At 41.3% G+C, this 26,109-nt stretch overlaps 2 protein-coding genes and 1 long non-coding RNA gene across 6 annotated transcripts; 2 read left to right on the top strand and 1 right to left on the bottom strand.

Annotated features, from left to right (window-relative positions):
* Positions 1-277: 277 nt before the first annotated feature.
* Positions 278-9,917, top strand: mthfsd (methenyltetrahydrofolate synthetase domain containing). Of its 3 annotated transcripts, XM_086026772.1 has the most exons (9): positions 278-516; positions 617-720; positions 1,206-1,298; positions 1,373-1,486; positions 2,578-2,691; positions 2,761-2,851; positions 3,509-3,621; positions 4,290-4,415; positions 8,053-9,917. In XM_086026772.1, exons 1-9 carry the CDS (start codon positions 489-491, stop codon positions 8,782-8,784), a joined length of 1,515 nt encoding a protein of 504 aa, XP_085882898.1. In that variant the 5' UTR covers positions 278-488; the 3' UTR covers positions 8,785-9,917. The 3 variants fall into 3 exon arrangements, with proteins under 3 accessions (XP_085882898.1, XP_085882897.1, XP_085882896.1); XM_086026771.1 differs by lacking the exon at positions 1,373-1,486 and having other exon boundaries at positions 284-516; positions 1,206-1,319; XM_086026770.1 differs by lacking the exon at positions 1,206-1,298 and having other exon boundaries at positions 287-516; positions 617-724; positions 1,377-1,486.
* Positions 9,918-11,713: 1,796 nt separating this feature from the next.
* foxf1 (forkhead box F1) lies at positions 11,714-14,707 on the bottom strand. Its single transcript, XM_086026903.1, has 2 exons — positions 13,512-14,707; positions 11,714-12,636 (listed from the first exon to the last, which is right to left on the bottom strand). The coding sequence occupies exons 1-2, from the start codon at positions 14,470-14,472 to the stop codon at positions 12,473-12,475; spliced, it is 1,125 nt and encodes a 374-aa protein (XP_085883029.1). The 5' UTR covers positions 14,473-14,707; the 3' UTR covers positions 11,714-12,472.
* Positions 12,158-25,405, top strand: LOC147149913 (uncharacterized). Of its 2 annotated transcripts, XR_015086318.1 has the most exons (5): positions 12,171-12,295; positions 12,447-12,540; positions 15,410-15,529; positions 20,928-21,138; positions 24,114-25,405. It is a non-coding gene; the product is annotated as an uncharacterized LOC147149913 (long non-coding RNA). The 2 variants fall into 2 exon arrangements; XR_015086317.1 differs by having other exon boundaries at positions 12,158-12,540.
* The last annotated feature ends 704 nt before the right edge of the window (positions 25,406-26,109 follow it).

The raw sequence follows: 26,109 nt of genomic DNA on the forward strand, positions 1-26,109 counted from the left end.
TCCCTCATATCAGGCATTACGGTAATAGGTATCCGACCAGCTGCGAAATTCCCCTTCAGAATAAAAGCATGCTATTACGCTGAACTGGTCTAGTTTTTAGTATCTATTTATTTTGTTGATTTGCTGTATGATTTTTAGTATTGTGTTTCTTCTGTGTGTTGTTTTTCTATGTGGCTTACAACTTGATAAATAAAGGAAAAAGAGAGAGAGAAAATAGAAAGGCAACCTATATTTTGTGTTACCTTGGTATGTCCATAATCCCCTCAAAGTACACACGTCTACCATGAAACAATTATGCTGTTGAGGGATTCGGGCCGCTGTGATGAATTTCGCCTTCTGTTAAATTTTACCCTCACGAGTCGCCGTAGCGAGCATAAACATTATCACGCAGCTGTTGCTGTCGTTTCAGTTTACCTGCACATCTCACGTGTAGCGCTTACTTCGAACGATAAAGTCGAGAAGATCAATTATTTACAGCACATAACGTCATGGAGCCCCTCATAAAAATCAACCCAGGTAGGTTCAATGCTTTTGCATGAACCTTGACACCATCGCTATCGTAATCCGTTAGCAAATGCGCAATGTAGCTCGCTACTTTTGTTTTCTCGCCATGCAGGAGCAACAAAATGGGACATTCGTCAAAAGATTTGGGATTACATCGAAGACAAGAATCTGGCTAATTTTCCAAGGCCCGTTCATAATAGAATCCCGAATTTTAAGGCAAGTTGAAACTAATTTCATTTGACCGTAGCTGTCCTCCGTGTTCATATGTATCCTACTAAACTGATTTATACTGTTAGGTCAATTTTCGAAAAGTTGTGGAATACCTCATATAAATTAATAATTTTCGCCATTAAGTGGCCAAATGCGAGTGGATTTCTCTGTTTGGTGACCGTCTGTCAGACATCGCTGAACCATTTTATTTGTCCAACTACCCGTGGTTGGTAGCAGTCATTTTTTTGTTACATATATCAGGTTAAATGCTTGGATTACTTTGAGATAGGAAATGTCACGTGTATTAAGAGGCGAAATGACCCCCCTCTAGCAACACGAAATCAATACTTGAACAACTGTCGACTTTGAATTATTTGAGATGGTACATTCTTTAGTGCTACGCTATCGCCTCAAGTAATGACACCAGTGTATTAGATCAACACAGCAGTGTTTTCTACAGTATTTCTCCTGTCGTTGTATTTACTGACCAGGGTGCAATTCAAGGATGCAGCAGAATCACAGTACTGCAGGAGTTCAAGTCCAGCCAGACAATCAAAATAAATCCAGACAGACCTCAGCAGCATGCTCGCTTTGTCACACTGGAAGTAAGTTGCCCGTTTTCATAAACCTACCATACACTTTGCTGTTTCCCTCCCAGGGAGCTTTGACTGCCTGCCCCAAAGTGTCTGAGCTGGAAGTGTTTACCCAGACAGCTGAGGTCAAGGTGGATCCCGATAAACCTCTCGAAGGGGCCCGACTAGCCGTGCTGCAGGTGGACACACACACCAAGACCCAGAAATTACTGCCACAGGCAGTTAGGGACATTACTTAGGCCTTCGGCCCCGTTGTGTTAACCTCACTCTGCTTACATTCAGAATAATGCTTGTAAACATTGCCATTCGTCCAAGGTTTGGCTTGCAACTGGACTGGTTCTGGTTGTGTTAGAAGATGCTTCGGCCTTTCATCCGAGCAGGTTTCATCAGTTCATGCAATAAGGCATAGTTAGGACAGCACTAGCTGGAGTTTGTGTTGAAAAAAAACAACTCAAATATTTATACACCAATTTGGAGGCACGCACCAACCACGAATGGTATCATTCTTCTGGAATGCAAAACGACAGTCGTTAAATGGCTTGCAGAGAGGCCTCTGTCAGTGAACAAGAGTCATTGGGTGCAACTTCCTCAGTAATAAAATAATTATTTAAAACACAGTCTCCTTTGGCTGATGAGGAAGCTCAAATGCCTTTTTTTATACAGTTGAATGCTATATTATTGAACATACATGACCCATGAGAGCCGATGTATCGCTCAGGAGGAGTGGAGCAGGCACATATTTGATTGACAGCTGAAGGACGGCTTCAGCCGTCACTGCAGGTAAGAAGGCTGTTTTTCATGACTATGGAGCCACTTGAATTTTTTCTTTTTTTTTTGTCATTCACATTGGGTAGGCTTGTGAACAAAACACTTCTCTGTGGTGTGTTTTTTTCACACGAGTGTGAATATAACAAAACCTCAGACTTTCACAACAAATGACATGTATGGCGATGCTCGAGTTGTACATTTACTTCACGTACTCTAACTTATTCTGTCATGTTCTTCCCTTCTTGTGACTGGTCGTCCGTTTGGAATATGCATTGCGATGAAGCTAAAGAAAAAGCAACACATTGTAGAAAATTTGCTGATTTAAAAAAAAACAAAAAAAAAAAACAAGAACAACTAATATTTACTTGCAAATTAGAAATACAACGCATTTCCCTATGATAAGAGTTCTATTAGTCTGTTGCATCGAACATTTTCTGTACCCTGTTCATTGAGTGGCAAGTAATGTTTGATTTTTTTTTTTTTTTTTTTTTTTTCCTCACAGGCACACAAAACCTTATTGGTCCCAACTCCTCGTCTTCGTTCTGGCCTTTTTAACAAGATAGTTCCCCCACAGGGGGCCAACAAAGAACAGCTGCGTATTTGCTCTTCCTCTCAGGTTTGAGTCTATGTTCCATTTTATCACTCCATTTAGCCAACACTGAACTGAAGTGTTTCCCACCTGCAGGGTGTGAAAGAGTTCAGCGTGCCAATTGGTCTGGATGCCAAAGTCAAGGTTGACCTTGTGGTTGTTGGCTCTGTGGCTGTGTCAGAGAAAGGTGAGGAAGTATGTGTTTATTATGGCGTTTTCTAATTGCAGTGTAAAAGAAGCAAGGGTAATTCTCAGGAAGTATCAAGTTTTTAGTAGGTGTGCACTAAACATGGAATTGAAAGCTTGACTCGCAACTGAAATGTTTGGCATTCCTCTGCGTTCCTCTCAAAGTGTTCAACTCAGTGTTGATTTGATTTGCTCTAAGTTGTATGTTGATATCTTTGCAACGGGGAAACCCTAAAAGAAATGTGCCAATAGAGTTTAGGAGAAATATTAGCTTTTTATCTTACAGCTATCATCTTGTGGCCCCGGCATATACAGTACTGTACACTGTACATAGGAACTCCAGCTAAAGACCAAGAAATTTCAGTAAGAACAGACATAAGAAAAAAAGCAAATTTGTTAAATCCGATCAATTTAGCTCCTTGTGGCTTCAGCCTTCTTCTCGCGGTGCAGTCTTTTACTCTTTTGGTTAAGAAAACAGATCAGGAAGAACTAATGCTTGGAAAATGTCCTGCTACCCTCAGCTCTATTTTGGATTGATCTTAGCTTTGTTTTGTACTCCAGCAGTGAGGCTGACCCTAAAGCGTAGACTGTTGGAGTAATTTGGCTGTGTGCCCCATCATGCAAAATAGCTTTTAAAGTCTTCATCCGCCTTTTCCAGGTTTCCGCATCGGAAAAGGAGAGGGCTTTGCTGACCTGGAGTATGCAATGATGGCCTCAATGGGAGCTGTGGACGATTCCACTGTGGTGGTCACTGTTGTCCACGACTGTCAAGTTAGTTTCTTTTATTTTTGAACTAGCTGTGGAAATGTTTCATTTGAGCTCAGTTTTCATCTTATACTGGAGTTACCATAATCACAAGAGCAATTTGGAAACTGCAGGTGTAGCTAATGTTATGGCTCAATGTCATACAAGTTCCCTAAATGCTTTTACTCCTCTTTGTTTAATTGGATCAGTATTTTTTACACATTGGTTCCTGCCTGGGCGGCACGGTGATTGACTGGTTAGCATGTCCGCCTCACAGTTCAGAGGTCGTGGGTTCGATCCCGGCTCCGGCCTCCCTGTGTGGAGTTTGCATGTTCTCCCCGTCCCTGCGTGGGTTTTCTCCGGGTAATCCGGTTTCCTCCCAGATTCCAAAAACATGCATGGTAGGTTAATTAGACACTCTAAATTGCCCCAAGGTGTGAGTGTGAATGTTTGTTTGTCTATGTGTGCACTGTGATTGGCTGGCAACCAGTCCAGGGTGTAACCCGCCTACTGCCCGGAGACGGTTGGGATAGGCTCCAGCACGCCCGCGACCCTTGTGAGGATAACCGCTTTGGACAATGGATGGATGCATGGTTCCTGCCTTCTTTAAAATGATTTGAACATTTTAATTTGTGAACTTTCAAAATAGCATCAACTGTGAATGAATTTTGAACTCATTGGATCCGGTCCTTCAGGTGGTGGACATTCCCGAAGAGCTCATGGAAAGACACGACTTGACAGTGGACTATATACTCACACCAAGCCGAGTCATTAAGACAAACTGCTTGTCTCCGAAGCCACAAGGAATCATCTGGACTAAGGTAAAGTGAAAATTGTCGAAAATTTCACCTTCAGTGCCAATTTGTGCAATTTGCAGACTTTTTAATATTTAAGTTAAATATCAATACCAATTTATAAAAGTTCCAGACTTTTGTAAAAAATGACATTAAACTGAAAGAAGGGGAAAAATCTCCATCACTGGTTAAGATGAAAATTTATTGAGATAATAAGTAATTCAACTTCAAAGCAATTATTATCCACTATTACGTTCTGGTTGAGTAGCAATTTCTAATGCAACTCATTTAGTCACTTAACTGAGCACCACTGCCCTCTAGCAGGCTTATTGTATCACTGCGCCTTGCTAAAAAGCTAATTGTAAAACAGTAAGCCAAAATAATAGAGATTAAAAAAATATCATAACAACAACAATACAGGAACCAAATGTAATTGTAACTGTTTCCAAGTCGTTCACTGATAAGACTTTCTATAAGATTTTGAAGTGTGTTTGGGGGAATTTATCCAGAACAGACCTGGCCAATCCGCCGCTCGTGGGCCACATGCGGCTCTTTGGCCGGATTCATGAGGCTCCTGAAGCCCTTTTCAAAAATGATCTTAGCCGGGTGCATTGTGCCGTCAACCCCATTCGTTGCTTGTTGTTGTTTTGCTGCAAAATAATGAGTCATTCTTCTTCAAATGTAATTTTGCTTATCAATGTGGCATTTAAGCGCATCACTTCCTGGTTCATGTCACTCGGCCGATCAGGTGCCTATATTCGCAATACCAGCACCCGACTGGCTGCATAAACCACGTGATAATGTACACGTCTGAACAAATACACTGATGATTGGCTGACTGGCGCACGTGGGATTTCTCCCACGAGCTATGTAAACAAACGCCAGCCATGTAAGCTCGGCGCTACAGTAGTAATCATCTAATGAAAGAAAAAAAAAATAGAACTAATGTGAATTGAAGCACAAGTTGATTATTGACACTTTCAACACATTTAGCGTTCCAGGGTCCCCCTGTGTTAGCATGGTAATCACTGTTAGTAGGCAGTATCACATTTGTAATGCCGATCCAGAGTGCTCAGTTTTAAGTATCGATCCTCAAGCTAAAATATTGATATTTGCAATTAATTCATATATATAATATATTTTTTAATCTATGATTTAGAAGGTTGTATTGTCATCCAATCAGAATTTTTGCTCTGGGCAAGGAGCTTTCTGCCTTGGCAGAAACAGACTGCTGGCATTGATCCTGCCCACCAGAACTTTGTAAACACATTTGATTGGATGAAGAATGATCAGGGTGAACAATATATTTAAAAAGAATCCCAAATGCTCATGTATGTTAATTGACAAAAACAAAAACGAATGACATGTATTCCATAATTATACTTAGTTTCAGTTATTATTATAAATGTAAGATGTAGATTTTTTTAAAGCAGTTTTGTTTTAATTTTGTTGATGAAACATTTTTTCAATATTATTTTTTGTTATTTAGTTTTTGATAGCTATAATAACCTTCAATCAAGTGTACATATTTGCCTGCAAAGGGTGCAAATATGTACCTTAAAAGAGTACTCACCCTCAAATCAACTTTTTTTTTCTTTTTTTTGATGATAAACTGTCTAAATGGGTGTCTACTAATGCTGTATGGGGTTCCGCTGTGTAGTTAAGTTGTGATGACACCGCTCACCACTAGATGGCATACATGACTTTTGTTGCGCTTGTCTTATCCTGCCCTATACTACAATGTGAGTAGTCCTAATATTTTTATTGTGGGTATGGAATGACATGCAGGACAAACATAGTACCTAATTATTAACATTCTGAGAGTAGATTTTTGTGAAAAAATAAGCTTGCAGTTAATGTTGATTTTCTGTTCAGCAGTTACTTGAATGGGATTTTTTTTTTCTTCTCACTAGAGCCCTTTGCACTGGAAAAAAAATCATAGTATACTTATTTATTTTTAATTTTTCAAACCCTTTGTTTTTGAAGACTGGATCTTTTATACATGCATTGAAAAATATCTTATGAGAAAGGAACTATATTAAGAGCGCATATTTTGTCCATATTGAAAATGGCATGTTTGTCATACATCGGAGATAGTAACTGCGTGGGCCTATGTGGGCCCCCACTATTGCTGATGAAAAATGGTGACCCTCTCCCTCATTTCAATTACCCATCCGTAGTGTACAGTATACAATTGTTCTTTGACTTTCAGCTTAGTTGTCCGTTAACATTTTTGAGAGATGACGTGTTTTGCCCTTTGATTATTTGTCTCACATTAGACACGATCGCGACATTTGAAATATTTTGTGTGCAAACCTCTGGACTCCTCAGAACACTTGTAAGTAAACAGGACCCGCTGACCTCACTGACAGGAAGGCCGTGTGTGATCATCAAAGCGTCGTCTGCGCGGGCTCCGCAGAGGCAGGGGTTGTGGCGGTCGAGGGTGTTGTCGGGTCAAACAGGCCACTGTAAAAACAATAGCCTCGTAGATTCTCGTCTGGACTGGTCAGCATCAAAGGCTGCCAAACACACTCCAAGATGCAACAAATCAAGACAGCCGTCTTATTTTTAACCGCTTGGGAAGTAGGGCTACACGATATTGGAAATAAATGACATTGCGATTTTTGGGGGTTTGCGATATATATTGCGATATTAAAAATAGAAGAATTTTCACCAGATGATTTGAATAGATTTGTTTGGGAATAATTTGGTTAACTCACCATGACATCATTCAATTCATATAATATCGTTTAATCCAGACTAAGGATTGCTGTAAAAAGGAGAGCTGCCAACTGCTACACATTGTCCGTATTTTGTTACGGATATCACTGAACGCTACAATGTTACGCACGTAACATTGAATGTTACGAATATTTAAAAAAAAAAAAAATCACATTGCGTAATAAGGTTGACAACAAGCAAAAATACTTGGTAGATGCTTTAATTATATGTTGTATGTTTGACAACATGCAGCAGATGCGGCGTTCTTCTGCCGGCGGCTCCAGGGTACGCCCCTGCTCACTTATACTGTAGGCCGTGCACACTAGCAGACTAGTCCAATGTTAGCCGAAAGCTAACATCTTGAGGCTCACCCTGGTACCTGTTGTTCATATTCGCGGTGAGGAACAATGGCAGTGACACACAGTGAAGCTTCATCGCCAGATTATCATGTCCAGTAGTGTGGAGACGACAACTGTGTGCTAATGACAACTATTCATCATAAATTAAATGCCACACTGAACTATGCCGTTACGGTCATAATACTTGTTGAAATATGCCATATTTTAGTGGTATTCAAAAGAGTCACTGCCTAAGTACAGTTCAGTTATTTATTTTCTAAATTGAATACATTTACAACCTTTTAGAACAGTTTAATTATTTATGTACAATTTTGATTTAACTTATTACCAAAAAATGTTATTTGAATTGTCAAATAGTTTTTTTTCCTCCCTGTATTTTAAAGTGTTAACGTTGAAACACTGCATAATGTTACCATGACATACAATAATTTGAAGTATACTTTTTAGGAATAACACCTCTCGTTTTGAAACACTTGACTCTATTTTAATGTTGGTAATTATAGTGGTACATGAAGAGTTGCATGTGCAATAATTCCCGCACCCTCTTTCACTTTGACTGAGATTGCCCAGTTTTATGTCCTCAGCTGGACACAGAAAAGGTGGAGAAGATCCCCATCCTGAAGAAGCTCCTGGCTCTGGAGGAGCAGGCAGGGAAGGACGTCACGCTGGGGGCGAGTCCACCCCCTGCTGAGCCTCTTTCGCAAACCGGTCCCCCAAAAAAGCAAAGCAGGCGCAGGCTGAGGCAGAAAGGAGCCCGTCAGGATGCCCAGGAAGAGTCGAGGGAGGAGAAAAGTGTGGAGCCACAAGCGAACGCCGGACAACGTCCGGCTCGCGTGAGGAATGAAAGTCGAGGAAGTGAGGGAGAGGGTGGCGAAAAGAGGAGAAGGAAGGGACGAAGTGGACGGATTCTAAAGGAGAAGAGTCCAGAAGAGACTGGAGTGGAAGGTCTGACCCACAGTAAGATCCCTCCCGGAGTGACCACAGTGTATTTGGGTGGGATCCCCACAGGGCTGCGTGTCAGCGAGCTGAAGACATCCCTGCGAGAGAGAGAGGCGGCACCGCTGCGGCTCACCTGGCAGGGAGCTCAGCATCGCGCCTTCTTGGACTACAGCAACTTGGAGGCTGCCGAGAAGGCCCTGGAGGCTCTACGGGGTCTCAGCCTGAATGGTCACAATGTGCAGGCCGAGCTGGCCAAGAGCCAACGGCGCAGCAAGAGGCCCGGCCCGTCCAATTGGAAAGCCAGACCAGCAGCAGCTCCAACATCTGACATCGAAGCGGTGGATTCCAAGAGTGAAGCCCACGAGCAGACTGAGTAGACAAAGAAGAGTAACTGCACTAACCTTGAAATGCCTTAACACTTTTGGTTTGGCTATATCTTTCAGGCTTGAATACAGTAGAGACACAATTTTATATTAAACATCTAAATTAAATATGCAACAATGGCACATCTAAATGTGAAGATTCTTTCTCTTTCTCTCTCTCTCTCTCTCTCTCTCTCTCTCTGTTTCTGTCTCTCTCTCTGTCTCTCTCTCTCTGCCTCTCTCTCTCTCTCTCTCTCTCTCTCTCTCTCTCTCTCTCAGTTAAATAATTCAAATGCACGAAAAGCTAAGCTAGTGGTTAGCTTATCTGCCTCACACTCTCCTCTATGTAGAGTTGCCACGATCTCCTTGTGTTTTTGTGGCGTTTCTCATTGCAGAAACATGCACATTAGGTGAATTAGGCTTTCCTTACCCTGTAACAAAAACCCCTGCTGGTCACCTCCACATAGTTGAAGGCCAAGCAGGTGCAAACAGCCCCACCATGTGGCCAAACTGTACATAAACGACTTCCATGCTTTCTCCCCACTTTTCCGACTTTAGCAGCCCTTGGCCAACCAATGCAAGAGCTGTATCAGCAAATCAGCTTTTACAAAGATAAAAATGCTCAGTTTGGGTTGAGAATGTGATAGAGATATTAATTTCTAATAATTAATGGTATATTCAATGTATTCATAACCTTACTTATCTGTTTTAATTTACTAGAAACCACTCTGTCATGCATGCTCTGTACGCCACTGCAAAAATACAATCCATGCAGACGTAACCTTTTTATTTATTATTTTTATCAGATTCAGCAGCATGCCTAATAGCCACTGTGTGTCATGATTAACATTATTAACAGTGTGACATTTATTGAATGGATAAATACAGCACAGTACTGTATATCAGCAATGTAATCAACAAAAGCAACAACATTCATAAGTTGACAACAGTCATCAGTTATCTGCCATAAGTATTTAGTTAAACATTAATGACTATTAGCCACAGTTCATATTCATCCAATAAATTGTACCACATAGTTGGTTAACATTGACTGATTTTAAGGCTATCAAATGTTTGCGTTAATTCTCTTGGATGAATTGATCATATTTTTTGCAATGGAATGTAATACTACTAAAGATTTTTGTGCACACCGTCTCAAGTTTCTTTTTTTTTACCTTTTCATTGTCTTTGTCTAATGTCTGTCATGTACTTGAGTAATCCTTCCAGAAAGTTGAATAACAGCCGTGGTAGCCAAACCTTCCCGAGTTTTCTTTACGTGGACGCTTTACCGGGTTATGATGCAACATCTTCAACATAAATGAATATTAGATTTAAAAACTTAATTTTCCCTTTTGAACAACTTGTATCTTTCATTTATAGTCGTATTTCCCGGCGAATTGCAAACAACTGAGAGGTCACTTCGTACAACAAGAAAACACGCATGCTACATCTGTCCCTCATCACACCATCACGCGTCACCTTCATGTTCCTGGACAAACTTTACCTGCTTGCTGTCGTCACTGCATGTGTACAATGGTCCACACGCACACATCCAGCAAGTCATGTCAGTCTGCACCCAGCGGCCTTCTTCGGGCTTTTTATGGAGCTGGCATGCAGGCTTGCAGGTCGGGGGAGCAGCTGTGGTTAGTCATCTGCACTCGCTTTGCCGTGCCACACCTCGGCCAATGTCATCAGCTTGAATGAGAGATTCCACATGCTGTTCGGACACATATGTCCTCCATGATGTATAGCCAGTGTTTAGGTGCACTGCATTTACAGTCCGAGGTGCGATGTGCATGTACGATGACCAGCATTGATTGGCTGGGTGCACACTAAAAAGTCAGCACGAACGTACTTGATGTAAATGAATAGCTGTGTGGCTCTTTTATAGAATTACATTTTGAATCTCTCTTTTCTAAACTATAGTGGCAGCTGCTATTTTCTTCCCCCGCCCCAAAGAAAAGTTATCTTAATCTGAAAGAAATGTACTTTAAACTGTGACCTTATCCCTATAATTAAAACACTGTCAGGTGTTGCTCTTCAGGTCATCTTGGACTTTGGAATCCCTTCTTTTTGGCTGCATCATGTAAAATGGACGACATTCATAATCATGAATTCCCAGGGAAAAAGAATCATGAGTTAAATGTTCCGTTTCGATTGACACAGTCGAATGTTTCAAATTGTGGTTGGAATAGAACTGTACTGCATGTTTTTTTTATGGTTTCCTCATTTTAACCGGGACAAAATATTAAACAGCTTCCAGTGATGCAGTAGCCTACACTGTGCATTGTAAATCACTATTACAAAGTGTTTTTAATTAAAAGCATCTTTGACATTAACAATTAAAATATCTTGTTAGTATTTGTCAACTGTTAGCATGTGAAGCCCTTTGAGACTTTTCTGTAATTATAAGGGCCGTATAAGTAAATTTAACTTGACTTATGCAGTTAGCAGAATATTTTTTGGATGCAGCGTTTGCATTTAATCATGTGTGTGTGTCAAGCTTTCTTTCGTGTGTTTGTGATTGGATTTCATGAAAAAATATGTTTTTCAATCCTAATCAAATACGGTAGTAGTAGTATTATTTATACAAGAAATGTTCATTTAGACAGGCATTTAAGTTCTTAACATGCATCCATGTCGCCACAAAATATGTCTCACTAATTGTATCTCATGTGGCATGTAAAGCTTTTTTTTTTTTTACATTTTGCTTGCATTTTGAGGGTTAAAGTATACTTTTTCCTGACAGTTCCTGCCCTGTCAAAGAAATTTGACTGGCATTGACGTGAGGTCTAATTTGATATTTAGAATTAATTTGCATTTCTGTTAAATGAACAAAATTATAATAAACCGAAAACGTATATTCACAATGATAATTGTCGATCAGATTGAATTTCAATTTGTTTGCGTGTTTTGAGTTTCAAACAAAATCCAAATGTATCCCTTTTGAGAATTTAGGCGTCAACAGCCCCCACAAATATTTTATTTCTTACAGATTGTATTAAAGATGACCCTCGCTAAATTCTCCAACAATATAGAACAGTATACAGTGCTGGTATTAATTCATGGTCTACATATCCTAACGACAGAAACGGTGCTTACAATATATCCTCCATTTTCATTTTAAAACAAATAATAAGCGTTCTGACAAATATTGCCAATAAAGCATAACACCCCCTTGGCCAATTCGCCTAAAATTAAACATATGCAGGCCTTCAGAATAAATAAAAAGTTGCGCTTATGGGCTATTCAAAAAGTGCCTTAATCATTTTTATATACAGCATACATGGACACATCAATACAATGTCCACAATTGTTCATGTCAATGGAATTCCAAAATAGTGTTACATGCCAAAAAAAAGACAACGCAGAAAATAAAAGTGTGCATTTTTTTTTTTTTTTACAAGGATGAAGAAGAGTAGAAGCTGGATAAAAAGTGTGAAGTTGTAGTCATCCGCGCTGCAGGACTTAGTACCAAACGTCAACAGACTTTCACCCCGCTGCTCCATGATGACGGCACGTAAAAGTTTGTATTATTATATATTATTATTATCATCATCACTACAGATGGTCGCTCTTGCGTGAGGCGGAAGAGGGGAGAAAAAAAAAGTAGTCCGGCTTGTCTTTTGAGAGGCCTTCACGTCCCCTCAGTGGTTTTCTTTTCCTTGTCGTTTCAGCTTAACCGAACCGAACCGAACCCACATCACATGACGCACGGCTTGATGTCCTGGTAGGAGACCTGCTGGTGGTGGTAGTATGAGCCGCTGCTCGGTGAGTGCATGGCCGACGACGTCATGGCGTTGAAGGAGAAGACGAACTCCTTCCGGTCACACATGCTCGGTGACTGCGAATGGTACCGAGGGATGCCTGCACACACGCACAAACATACACGTTTACAACATGCTATAGGCCTCCACTTTTATTTATCCCCCCTTAGTACTGACACCCACCCCCTCCCTCAATTTCTTTTCAAATTAGAATAAAAAGAATGATCGTGAATAAAATAAATGACTCTCGAGTATAGTCAAAATAAGTAAAATACATTTGCAATTAAATTGAAGCTCCACACATCTTTCTTAAAAAAGAAAAATGCGCATAAAGACAATACCTGGATTTGCCCAATACGAAATTACGTTATTTTCTTGTAATTATAAACTACCACGCTTCCCCTTTTGTTTATTTATTGGTAAAAAAATGGAGGCTTAATTGGCATTGGCCAAATTTTCCATACGAAACATATTCATGCATTTTCCCAAAGTGTACTGATTTTTAATGCTATTTAAACAATAATTATTATCATTTTACGCCGCATAAGGATCTCTTCGGAAGGCGCATGTTTCTTTATAATGGGTCAAAAACAAGATGCAGGATGAATTGGCATTGCTCCGAGACAAAGCAGTCTGAACGTATACCATGATTTTGTTTGTCTGTTTTTATATTCACTATAATTGTGAGCTTTCTCCAGACACTTTTGAATGCTTTCTAATACTTGGAATCAAATATTCATTTGAATTCGAGAGTTGAGTCATTTTTCCAAACAAGCTTTTGCCACAAATGCAGTAGCCTATTTCCACTGAAGTTAAAGGCCCGCGCTTGGCATAAGGTCAGTGAAACACTTCAACTTGGCCCAACACTAATAATTATGTGGCTGCTCTTTGTTTTCATTTTTCCACGCCATCTGCTTCAATGTAAGCCCGAGTATTATTGTTGTTATTGTGGTATTATTCTGGATGGAAGCCTACCTTGCAAGTCCGTGGCCGTGTGGCCGTTCTGGTGCAGGTAAGGCTGCTCCAGCGAGTGCGTGGGCAGACTCGGCTGCAGCGGGTTGGCTCCCGGGTTGCACGGAGACAGCGGTTGCTGCTTGATGTAAGAAGCTCCGTTATTGGGACTCGGAGCCCACGCCGTCGCCGGGCTGGAGTAGACCGGGTGCGGCTCCATTACACCGCCGCTGGTGAGCAGAGGCGAGGCGGAGTTGTCGTGGTGGGGGTAGCCCCCCTCGGCGGTGTTTGCCGCGCAACTCCCCATGTACGAGTGGCCGCCGTTGGCCGACAAGTGCGTCATTGAATGGCCGGACAGAGCCATGCCGTCCATGTTCCCCGCCAGGTGTCCGTTCATCATCCCGATCCCGCTGTCCAGGGACAAACTGTTGGGCGGACACGACAGCCCCCCGCCGCTCCCCTGGAAGTTGTACGACTCAGGGATGTGATTGAAGCCCAAGCCGTTCATCATGCTGTACATGGGCTTCAGCGCTTGGCACTTGCGCCGGAAGCCTCTGGGTCTCCTCCTGAACGAGCCCTCCTCGAACATGAACTCACTCGCCGGGTCGATAGTCCAGTAGTGACCCTTCCCCGGCCGGCCCAGACCCTTGGGCAGCTTGATGAAGCACTCGTTGAGGGACAAATTGTGGCGCACCGAGTTCTTCCAGCCCTGGTAAGAGCCCCTGAAGAAGGGGAAGCGGCTCTGCAGGAACTGGTAGATTTCGCTGAGGGTCAGCCGCTTGGTGGGGGAGCTCTGGATGGCCATGACGATGAGGGCGATGTAAGAGTAAGGAGGTTTCTCCGGCCGGCGGATCCCCGCGTTGGTCTTTTTGGCTTTGGCGGTGGAGGAGGCGGCAGTGTCCATCACCGCGGTCTTGTCCGGAGCAGACATGGGGCCGCTCTGGGCAGGAGTGTGCGCTTGGGGCTGCTGGACCTCTGCCGTCATTAGTTAGACTTAAAGGCGCGTTGGGTAGAAGAAGACAAAATGTCTTCCACCTCCACACCTTCTACACGCGACGATGTCAACTCACCGGCATAAAGAGAGGGGAAAAGAGAGGAATGATTCTCAGTGCGGGGAGATTCCCGAAAGACTGACTCGTCCAAAGGTTTTCCAGAGTGGGAGAAGGAGTAGAACAGGAGTCGCTTTCCACTTCACTTGCCGTGTGTTGTCCTGCTGACTTTTTTACTTATCTGTTGCCATCAGCGAGTTGGAAGCTGCATGTCTTGGCCATCAGAAAAAAAAAAGTGGGGCCCGCCCAGTTCCCCTCCTACTCCAGTGGTGGGCTGTAAGCATGGACATCTGGGTGCGCTCACTTTTTACTTTGCATTCAAAAAAGACGTTCCTTTCGTCGAAAAATGTCATCTTCCATAAAGAGCCTTACTGCACTCAAGCAATGCAAATACTTGTATTGACAGTCGTGCTTAAGCGCTGTCATTGATGTGTGCGCTAACTTTAGGTTGTTTCTTTTATTTGAAAACTAATTGTATTCCAGTCCAAATAAAATTATATAATATTCTATATAAAATGTGTGTGCACGTTCTCACATAGATAGCCTACGCTACATGTTGGTGCAGCCCCTGATGGAAAGCATGTCACAAATTATTTTTACAATGTCTTAAAAGCCTTTTCCAAAGGGCATGCCCCTCATATTCAAAACCAGCCTCCAAATTTCTGTACAAAATTAGCAGGCGGGTGGGCACTGCAGGATGTTTACACTACAAAATGTAAACATGTTCACTTCTTGAAATTAAAAAAAAAAATCAACAAAAGCCCAGTCCGATCAGCTAATAGTCATTGATGTGATGTGCCCCGCACAGAGAAGTCGAGGGACGTTTTTTTATGCAGCCGAATATTGTTTGTGTAAGTCATAATATTTACGCAGGAGACGCCCGGGGAATGAAGCCGAAGCTCTGCCGCACTGTGAGCGCAGAACTTCGGATGGAGACCACGGAGTGACTCCTTGCAGACATGCTGGGACCCTCGCAACGATCCACAAGTAAAAGTAAGTTACATTGATTTAGTTTTATTGTAGTCAATTTGCCTCGTGGACATAATAGAACATAATAACAAACATAATAATGTTTGCAAACTATTCTCAATCTTTCGATCTTAAAAGGGTGCACTTGTCATGAGGTTGATTCTTTACTGACATTTATGCAGCAGCAGGCTATGGTGCAAACGGATCAGTTTATAACATAAAACTGTTGACAGTAGCTTGCTTATTGTTCCCTGGAGAGCTCCAGAGCTGCAGTCTGCAACCTTTCCCCTCACAGTGAGCTCGAATTTCCTACTGTTCCTATTGTGTCTATTTTATTTTATTTTATTTTATTTTATTTTCATTATTATCATGTTTTACGCCACACGCTCGTTATTGACAAAGCGCGTAAAACAAATGATGAATGTCACAGCATGTTGCAAGACTGATATTTTTCATTTCAATTTTCGTCGTTTTTGTTCATGGTCAAAATGTCATTGGCAGGCTGAAGGTGACAAATTAAGATGCTTATTGTTAGTTATGCCGTCGAGCGCACGCACGCCTGGATAAATGAATGTTCATATTGTTTTAACCGACGACTGCGCGGAAATCGGCGTAGATTTTGGAAAGGGTGGGGGGCACGTTTATCAGCTATTGGGACCACCCAGCGCGCACCACGCAGAGGCATGCGTGCTCCCGTCCGCTCCCTGCCCACTGCATTTAATTACCACTCATGACTTCATTCCATTACCCCCCCCCCTTCCCCGGCCTAAACACCAACTCGTATTCTTGCCATTTTACTGTCGAGATCAATATGAGACGGTATTGTCTGATTCTCCCAAATCCAAAGTGAGCAAATGGTTGTTAAATGTTCAAATTACAGACTGATGCACAATCTGCAATAAATGACATTTCAGCATTAACAAGGAGATTGATTTTACACTATAGATGCACTATACTATCTTTGAACACGCAGAATTTTTTGGTATGACACATACAATATTGTGTCAACAATTCAGCTTTTAAACTGACAAAAATGTCCTTTTTTCATGTACACTTGACTTCACTATATTACACAATTTTCATTATAGTCCCTAATGTTGAGAACTATGCCCAAAACATCAACAAACATTTATTTGAATCACAGGTTGTATTCGTTAGAATAAATAGCAGAGCAAAGGAAATAGCTCTTAATGGTGTCGCAAGCAGATTGTGTTCGTCACCCAGCATTCATGCGTTTTTTCCCCCTTCTTCTTCCATGACGTCCCATGGTGAAATATTGGACAGCTCTTGCATACCCAGGAAAGCAGGGCCACTTAGGTGGAGGTAGACCGCAGAGTGCACAGTCCTGACAGGCCTTCCTGACTTCGTGTATACCTTATTTACAGCAATGAACCCAATATAGCCCCACTCCTGCCTGTCCATGCAGTCTGAAAACACTTCATGTGTTTTCTTCTGAACTCATCATTTTACCAAGAAACACACTCACTGGCTGTTTCTTTACAGTATACCTTGTGGTTTAATTTTCTGTAGTCATGACTTTAGGGACCTTTGCTATAGCAAATGTCATGTCATGTGACATAAAATCTCTTTTTATAAAAATATAATTTGTCCAAATAGAAGCTTAAAATGCATGACTCTCATGCAAATGTTGGACATGCATGCTAAGAGATAAAAACATACAATATTTCTTTCCGATTAAGGCAAGAGATGATTAACAGAAGTACAGTAAATATAAATCAAACGTGCGTCAATTTTTTAAAATAAAGTTATATATCCATCCAACGTCCTATAATAAGAAAATACTCAAATTCAATCTGATTTATTTATAAAACACATTTAAAAAGCAGCATTGTTTACTGAAGTCGTGTACAAAGGTAAACTATATCACGGTTAAAACAAAAGCAGGACGTAAAAACACTGATAACAAAATTGCAATAGAATCACACATAAAACTACAAGATGCCAACTCTTATACCTGAGTACATGACGTGAAATAATTTAAAGAGATATTAATTAATTTTAATAAAGAACAGCTTTAAAAATAATACAAATACATATATTTTACGCTAAATATTGTATTTAAAAATGTTTCAAAAACTTTCTTTTAGCGTTTACAGTGTAGCGTCCGTGACATTGTACGTAAAATTAAGACTATTGTCCAATATGGGATGCAAAAGGTTTTGCGACATTTTGAAAGTGATGCAACACAAATGTTACCACCATTGATTATTATTTTTATTATATTTTATTGTTTTTAGGTGAATTGAATTAAATACTCAACATGCCCACTATGCATGCACTCACCAGTTATTAAAATGTCCCAATATTATATCTTTTGAAGGGAAAAAAAACACATTTGAACAATTTCAAATATACGTTGTATAGGCGACTAAAATAAGATAGCAATTTTTAATTCTCCAGGTATGAGTAATTTTTCAATCTTTTTTAAGGAAAAGAGCGTTTGTAAGGCTTCGATGAGCCAGTGTTGACGTCAAGTGTCGCCTGCAGTTGGTTGTCGCTTTAATTGAAACCAGTGTGATGTGGAGGCCTCATCACTTTCTCTGCGCTGTAGGTGGCCGTGTATATTTTCCTTTAAGTGCTGTTTATGTGAACGAGAAAGGACGGGATAACTCAGAGACCGCTGATTTCGTGCTTTTTGGGTCGCTCGGTGAACGTCAAGTGTGTTTGATGGCCTCCGCCATGCAGTTGCCATGCATGCATGCGCTTCTTTCTTTTCATGGCCACAGCTAACGAAAAGTGCCGTTTCTATGCAGAGGACAATAATCACCGTAAGAGGCCGTGAAACCAAATAGAGTCACAGGCCATAACATTAGGTACACCTGCAATCCAATACAGTGCTGCAGAAAACATTCTGCCTTTTTCTTGACACTCAATAGTTATTCCTTTAACAAGAATGTTATTGTGGGTGCTGCTTTAATGTTTGTGATATTTGAATTAAATTTGATTTTAAACACGGTTCCCAGGCATGCACTCCATCAGACAAAACAGATGAATGTCGAGATCGATAATATTTTTTGACTGCATGTTATTGAATGGCGCATAATATTTAAAAAGGCCCTTAGGAACAAGTGCAGCCACCTCTGGCCTAAAATTCTCTCAAAACATGACAAGGTACTGTTGCTAGCTATATCTCCTTGTGTACCTATGTGTGGTTTTGTCATGTTGGAACTATTACGTTGATATTTCTCATGTTGTCGTCGTGTAAGTCGGATAAGTGCAAGTGCACGTCCAGGATCCGTACAATTAATCGCACTGAATTCACAAAGATGCGCTAAGAATTTATACATGCTAGTTAGGCCTACTAGCCCAGGTACCTCTCTGAGCTCCTCCACCCCTACGCACCTTCCCGGTGCGTATGTGGAGGAGGCACCTTGCCGGTTCCGCAGGTCTGCCGACCAGGCTCTACTGGAGGTGCCGAGGACTAAGCAGAGCCCCAGAGGGGATCGAGCCTTTTCTGTTGCCGGTCCTTCCCTCTGGAATGACCTCCCATTATTAAATGTTAGGCAAGCCCCCTCACTGTCCGTTTTTAAAACTCATTTGAAGACACATTTCTATTCTTTGGCTTTTGACCCGACGTCAGACTGACACTTTTCTGCTGTTTTCCGGTGTCTACTGCATGTGATAATTTGTATTTTAATTTATTGCTTTCACTATATTTGTTGTTGTATTATTGCTATTTTGTTAAAGTAAAGTGTTTTGTTACAACTGTAGCTGAAATGGGCGTATTTGTATGTAATGTTACACATGTAGGAGCAATACTATTGCTGTGTGAATGGTAAAATGCTAAATTTAAAAAGAAGAGCCTAAAATGTATAGCAACATCATTTACAATGCATCATTTATGTCATAGTTGTGCAATGTACAGCAATTAAGCTCTTGATGTTTTGGATCCATGAACAAATAATTTTGAGTTGATTGAATAATCCACAATAAAAGTTACAAAATCTTTAGGTATTTTATTATTATTATTATTATTATTATTATTATTATTATTATTATTATTATTATTATTATTAAATCATGTTATACCCATGCAATTTGACATGACAGACACAGGCAGCAAGAAGGATTTTATCCAATCCAAAAGTTAGAAAAATACCAAAAGTGTTCAAATGAGCTGTCACTTGCATGAGCAATATGGGCCACAATTACCAATTTGTTAGATTATCATAAAATCATAAGTATTAAATAATATAAACACATGCTGTTATGCAAAGAGATAATGTCGCTGATGATGTAGTGGTACACACACCTGAGTTGTGTGCAGGCACCGTGGGACCGGTTCTGCTCGGTGTCTGTGTGTGCCCTGGACTGGCTGGCGACCAGTTTGTAATGTAGTCCGCCTGTCGCCCATAGTCAGCTGGGATAGGCTACAGGACCTCCCTGTGACCCTGTACAGGATAAGCGGTGTGGAAGATGACACATGACACAAATAGATGATTATTTATTTATACGCAGCACTGTAAAAAAAAGAAATTAAGTGTACTAAAAAATTCAAGCCAACAAACTTGGATACATTTTTAAGGTGGGCAATTCAACAAAAAATGTTTTAAGTTTTGCTAATGTGATCATTGTCTTTTCTACATTTTCAGTTTACAGAACTAATTGTCTTTTGTATTGTCCGCCAACTTGGAGATACTGTATGAGTAAGAACAATTCAGCAATTTAAAGGTGTTCCAACTTGAATTACTGTTAAAAAAAAAAGAATCCACATTTTGCTGTTTTACAGTGCACACATAATTCTGAATGTGGAGGGAAGAAGGCGATTTTGAATGGAAATAGTTTATCAGATAGCTGAGTTAATAAATTGTTCTTGAAAAAAAAACTTATCAGCCCCCCCCAACCCCAGTCCATTTTATACACAAAATCCAATCAAAACTGCATTTTTTTTTAAATGAGGAAACTTGTAATTTATTTTGCATATTGATGTATGGCTACTTAAATTCCCAATAACTAATTCAAATATTATGTAATCCTCTGAATGAAATGATGCAAACACATTTTTCTGTTCTTCTATATTTTGTGTATGAATCACAATTTGTTTTATTCTGTACATTAGTGATAATTCAGTGAAATTCTACTGTGTTTTTGACCCAGATTAGAAATTTGCTTACTCCCTATAAGTCCCCATCGTGTGTGTAGTGCATTGGTGTCACAATGACGTACAATATAAGTGAATAATAACACACAACTGTATTCATCTTATGAGTCAAAAAGGCCTTCGCCAAGAATGTGTGCCAGCTTGATGGTCAGTAAATCAGCTTCCAGAATTTTACAGAAACAACTTGTGACCCAATAAAACCTCACATAGACAACAGACACATAGTTTGACAACTGAAAAATATCTACAAAAAAAATCACTTATTTTGCATAATGTCCACTCTGTTTGCTTTTCTTCCAGGCAGTCTGACTCTGTGCCACAGTGGGTCTGTCCCACACAGCGCATGGGAGCCAGTCACCCTGCCCCACCCTGCGGCTTTGCACACCTCCCATGCAGGGCCGGTCGTTCGTCACAACGTTTCTGATGCTGTCCGAGCCGTCAATAATAGGAGATGAGACATAAACCACCGTGGCGAGGGCATGAGCAGAGGCTTGGTGGGCCACCATTGCAGGTTAGTTTGCCGTGCTGCCACCCTGATGGCAGTGGGATGTGGCGAGCCCGGCAGCAACATGGACTCCAATGTGCGTGTTTACACGAAATCTTCAGCTTTTACGGGTTACCCGCTCTCTTGTTTTTTTGTTTTTTTTCTGCTCTGAAGGGGGATTTTCCTGTGGTAAGCTGATTCGGAAAAAGCAATTAAGAATTCCCAAACATGCCACCACAATGGGAGATATCATTCTGGCAACCTGAGTGGGATATTTTTAATACTGCACCCAACTGAAGCCACCTACGTACAAACCACAAATGAAAGCAATGTGAGGGGGGTCAAGCTAGTTTCCTGTCATGAAGCTTCTGCCATGAAGAGCTTTGGTAGCGCCCAACTCGATACTCCAGTCGCTTTGAACTGAGGGCACGTCCTCGTTGTCTGTGGGAATGCACGGCCAGGCAGCGGTCGGAATCAGTCAGGAATGTTCTGGGACGGTAACTGGATTCGGAGTGTAATGCCCGGCTCTCCACCGTGGAGCGCGAGGGTGGGAAATAGGCCGAGAGCATTTCCTGAGTGGAGGGGGGTCCCAGCGAAGCATCACAGGCGTGGGCATTATGTGACAGCCACCCTGCCAGGTCTCAGCCTTCCATCCCACATGAAGAGCGGCGGGGACGGAAAGAAGGCAGGGAGAGGCTGCAATTAAAACATGTGGCAGTTTCGTGTCCAACGCAAACCTGTGAATGGTGGAAAGATGAAGAACATGATGTCAAATGTAGTGACACACAAAAAAACCTCAGTATTTTTCATTTTCACAGCACCACAAGTCATTGTGGGGGAACAGCAGATGCTTTTGTGTACTAATTGCAATGAATCTGCAGGGTTGTTAAAAATACAACACAGTGGAACCTCCAAGCCCGAACAGGACCCAGAATGTTGGTTGACTTAGACTTAGAATCATAGGAAATAATGGAAATCAAATTCAAGGGCCAGCCTGTCCTCATTATACTGTATTTAACTATAAATGTATTGTTTGAATATATACATTTTAACATTCTGAAAGGGGATGTTTGCAATTTTGTCAGGCTGAACTGACAGTAATACATTGGTAAAATGATCTGTGACAAAATATCAGCCCTTTCTGGCCATATCTTCTACTTAATTAGATTTTTAAGAAACCACCACACCCAAGGAAAAACAACCACTCAGAGACAGAAGACGCGACTGACGAGGTATCAATCATTCGGCGCAGCACCCATCTCCGATTAGCAACAAAAACTAATAAGAAGGAATGGGACAGATCCCGAGACAAAACAAGGGAGAACATTGGAGCTGCCGCGGAGGCCGAGGTATCGTATTATCTGTTATTCTCTTATTATAGACGCTATGGCCATACCATTGTGAGCAGTGAGGACAGAGATGTACAGAATGTACCACTTTGCTATGGCGCAATACATTCAACATTTTTACCTTTTCCATGGCAGGACCCTTCTTGAGCATCCGTTTTACTTGGCAGTGGTGTAGAACTGTACAGCATCGTTTCGTCCTTTCTCATGTCACTAAATATTACCATCGCTTGTCAGTGGGATGCAGTTAAGTGCACTGCAAAATCAAATTCAGAATATTTAACAAATAGAGTGGTACCTTGACCTATGAGTGACCCGGCTTACATGTTTTTCAAGATACAAGGTCGTGGCTCAGCCGATTTTCTGCTTTGACTTGTGAGCAAAACTTTGAGATACAGTACAAGCACTAAATGCAGGCAGAACACTCAACTCAACTTTATTTGGCAAATTGTGAAATACTCTCCAAAAAAAGCTTCAACCTGTTTTTTGCCACTCCCAGTTAAAGTTTACTGTTAAACAAAATCTAAAACAAAGAATATTCCATGTGAATGTGAACTAGCTCAATGCTAACACAATGCAAAATGCCATAGAATGGTTAAAGAATAGCATCTATGTACTGTATGTGGTGGCGTTGTAACATATTTGAAGACAAACCTTGCAACAACACATGTAGACAGACTATAGCAATACTCACAGGCATATCGCTGGCGTCGGGCAAAAATCTTCTGCATCTGAAATAGTAACTTTTCAGGAGACCCCAAACAGTTTATTCAAGCATTAGCATTGCATCGTGAAAGAGGGCAAGTCATTTTCAACACTTTAGATTGGTCAATAATGTTTAGAAGTAACACCCACATGACATTGAATGAAATTCACCAAAATGTGACTTATGAGGTATTGGCCCGGCGCCAGCGGTTTTCTTTATCCTCTGCGAAGAATAAATATTACTGCAGCTGACTGAGTCAGTGGTGAAACGCTAAGTCAAATCTTGTACACAGAAATGTTGCTATACAGTCTTGTGTGTTTGTGCGTGCGTGACTGTGAGGGGTGCCGGTGGGGGCTTGTGTAAATGTTGGGCTCATCCTGGGAATAATCTTCAATCCTAAAATGCAGTTGTCAAAGCCTTTTTATTTCCACCTGCTAGCAGCCTATTTCCTGCTCTATAACAATGGCACTGGGGAAGCTGTGGAGTGCCAAGTGATTGATGTTGTACTGTATTTGGCCCTTCTTCACATTGGGGCCTAACGGGAAGTGTCGTCCCCCCCGCCCCCACACCAACCTGCGGCAACCAGCGGGTGAAGGGACTAAAGTGCTGAACAGGGCTTACTGAAGGCATCCCTTTTTTGAAACATGGTGTCGTTCTTCCCCAAAGACGAGCCGGCAGCTGCGTATAAACACGCTTTCCACGTCTTATAAATCAGTTGGAGAATGAATGAAGTTGATTCTCGCCACGCGATTGAACTTAGTCACATCCCCTCCTGCTCGCATCCAAGCATCACTCTTTTAACACGACCCGCGTCTGGAAAGTGAACAGAAATACATCACATCGGCATTCTTTCCATACAACACAGCAAAGAAGACAATCTATCACTTGGATTGCCGGTGTTCTTTCTCGTTCTCTATTTCTAACGGTGTTTCTCTTTCTGCTTCCTCTAGGCTGGAGTGGGCAGGCATGCGGCTTTGGCCACAGGAAGCTGTGAATTCTTCGAAGAATGGAAGATGTCTTACAGGGAGACATACTCGGCCCGCCCACGCCCATTCGTTACCCCAAAATGACCCCTGACCCATCCGTATGTTTATATCAGAGCATGGAAGTGAGAAATAGAGATGAGTCACTCCGACCGTCTGTTTACACTCCGGAGTCACGCAAGGAAGGAAATCAGCCACGGTCTGCTACAAGTGGCGAGCTCGGAGAGAGAATAGCTGCAGCCCCCTCAGAGGTGTACCTCGAGCTGAGCGGGATTTGAGAGGATTTACTGTTGGCAGCTTCCATTTGTGTGCAGCATAACAGCAAAATGCAGCTTCACCATGTTTACTTTGAACTCTGGGCTCCACTAATTGACCCAAGTATGCAGATCTCAGAGCCCTACTGGCTTTGTATTCTATCAGTATTTCTTTAATGGATTAAGGACCCAAACCATTCAGTGATTTATAGACCAGTAGCTCATCTACAGGTGATTGGGAGCTAGTGTAAAGAAAGCTTTTCGTACTGGAGTAATATGTTCTGATCTCCTTGTTCTGGTCAGAACAAGAGCTGCAGCTTTTTGATGCTCTTTTGACATAATCCAGTATGAAGACCGTAACAATAATGAAGTCTACCGGGGATGAAAGTATGAATACGTTTCTCCATGCAACCATTCAGTCTGGATATGTTTTTCAGCTAGCAAAAGGCTGCTTCAGTGATTGATTTGATATGGTTGCTGAAGGTCAAGTCTGAGTACATCAGTACCCCAAGGTTTCGGACTTGGTCTTTGGTTTCTAAAGACATTGACTCCAGCTGTTTTCAAACAGCAATCCTCTTTTCTTTATTGCCGAAAACAATTACCTCTGTTTTGTTTTGGTTTGGCTGGTAGGAAATTTTGGTTCAACATGGTTTAAGCAATGACGTCTGAACACAAATGGTGGAGCAACACAGGTAGACATATAACAGTGCAATACTCAGGAATACAGTATTTACTTTATCCTCTGCATAGTATGACCAATGTTACTTCAGTTTACTGAGGAGCTGTGACTGTCTCCGTGTAATCCCTCTGTTTGACTGTTGTACCTCCCCCTCGGGGCACAGGCCTGCACACCAGAAAGAGCAGCACAATGTCCATTTAATTGAAGCAGAAAGTAGGGCAAAACTGTTTTATCCTGTACTTAATACCTAATTATGTTATTGTTCTATGTTTCCCAGTACAATATTATAGAGTGCTATTTCAATGATTAAAACATGCATTACACCATTTTGTTGTGCTATTAATTTACATTCATTTTAATGGAAAAGAAGATTTGAGATAGTCAACAACAATCATCTCCATGACTCTGGTCGGCAGATATTATTCTACAAAGTAATTTCACCACAGTGCATTTTCCCACAGGTTTCAGTTCTAACTGGAAATATAACCTTCAAACCTTATAAATGGTGAAGTCACCTGTCCAGCACAATAGATATGTGTAAGTCAGAACATCTGCTTAGAATTTCTTCATTATGTCACACATTTGCATGCCGACATGTTGCTAGGTAGAATTTGCGGGCCCACCCCAACCCAATTACACAATTACAGTATTGCTGCTGTCCAACAAAAAGCATGTATTTCCTCATGTTAAGTTTCTTTTATCTGAACATCTGATCATTTTTGTTGTTTTTCTTTCAAAAGTAACAAGTATTGTCAAATCTCAACTCCATCTTACAAAAATATTTCTCATTCATGAATTCATTGAAATGGTCCCACTTGGCCAATCTGCTGAGTGACCATTTGATTATAAAGCTGTTATCAAGATTGGTCATTACTGCACTTATGCTCTATAAATAAACGTAACACCTCATTGCTTTCCACCTATATGGTCGCACACACACACACACGCACACGCCCACACACACACACACATGCACGCACGCACACGTGCGCACACACATATGCTCAATAAGAGCCAACATTCCTGAGTT

This window comes from Filicampus tigris, chromosome 3 (genome assembly GCF_054856515.1).
Source record: "Filicampus tigris isolate MCC_2025a chromosome 3, RoL_Ftig_1.0, whole genome shotgun sequence".
NCBI lineage: Eukaryota > Metazoa > Chordata > Actinopteri > Syngnathiformes > Syngnathidae > Filicampus > Filicampus tigris.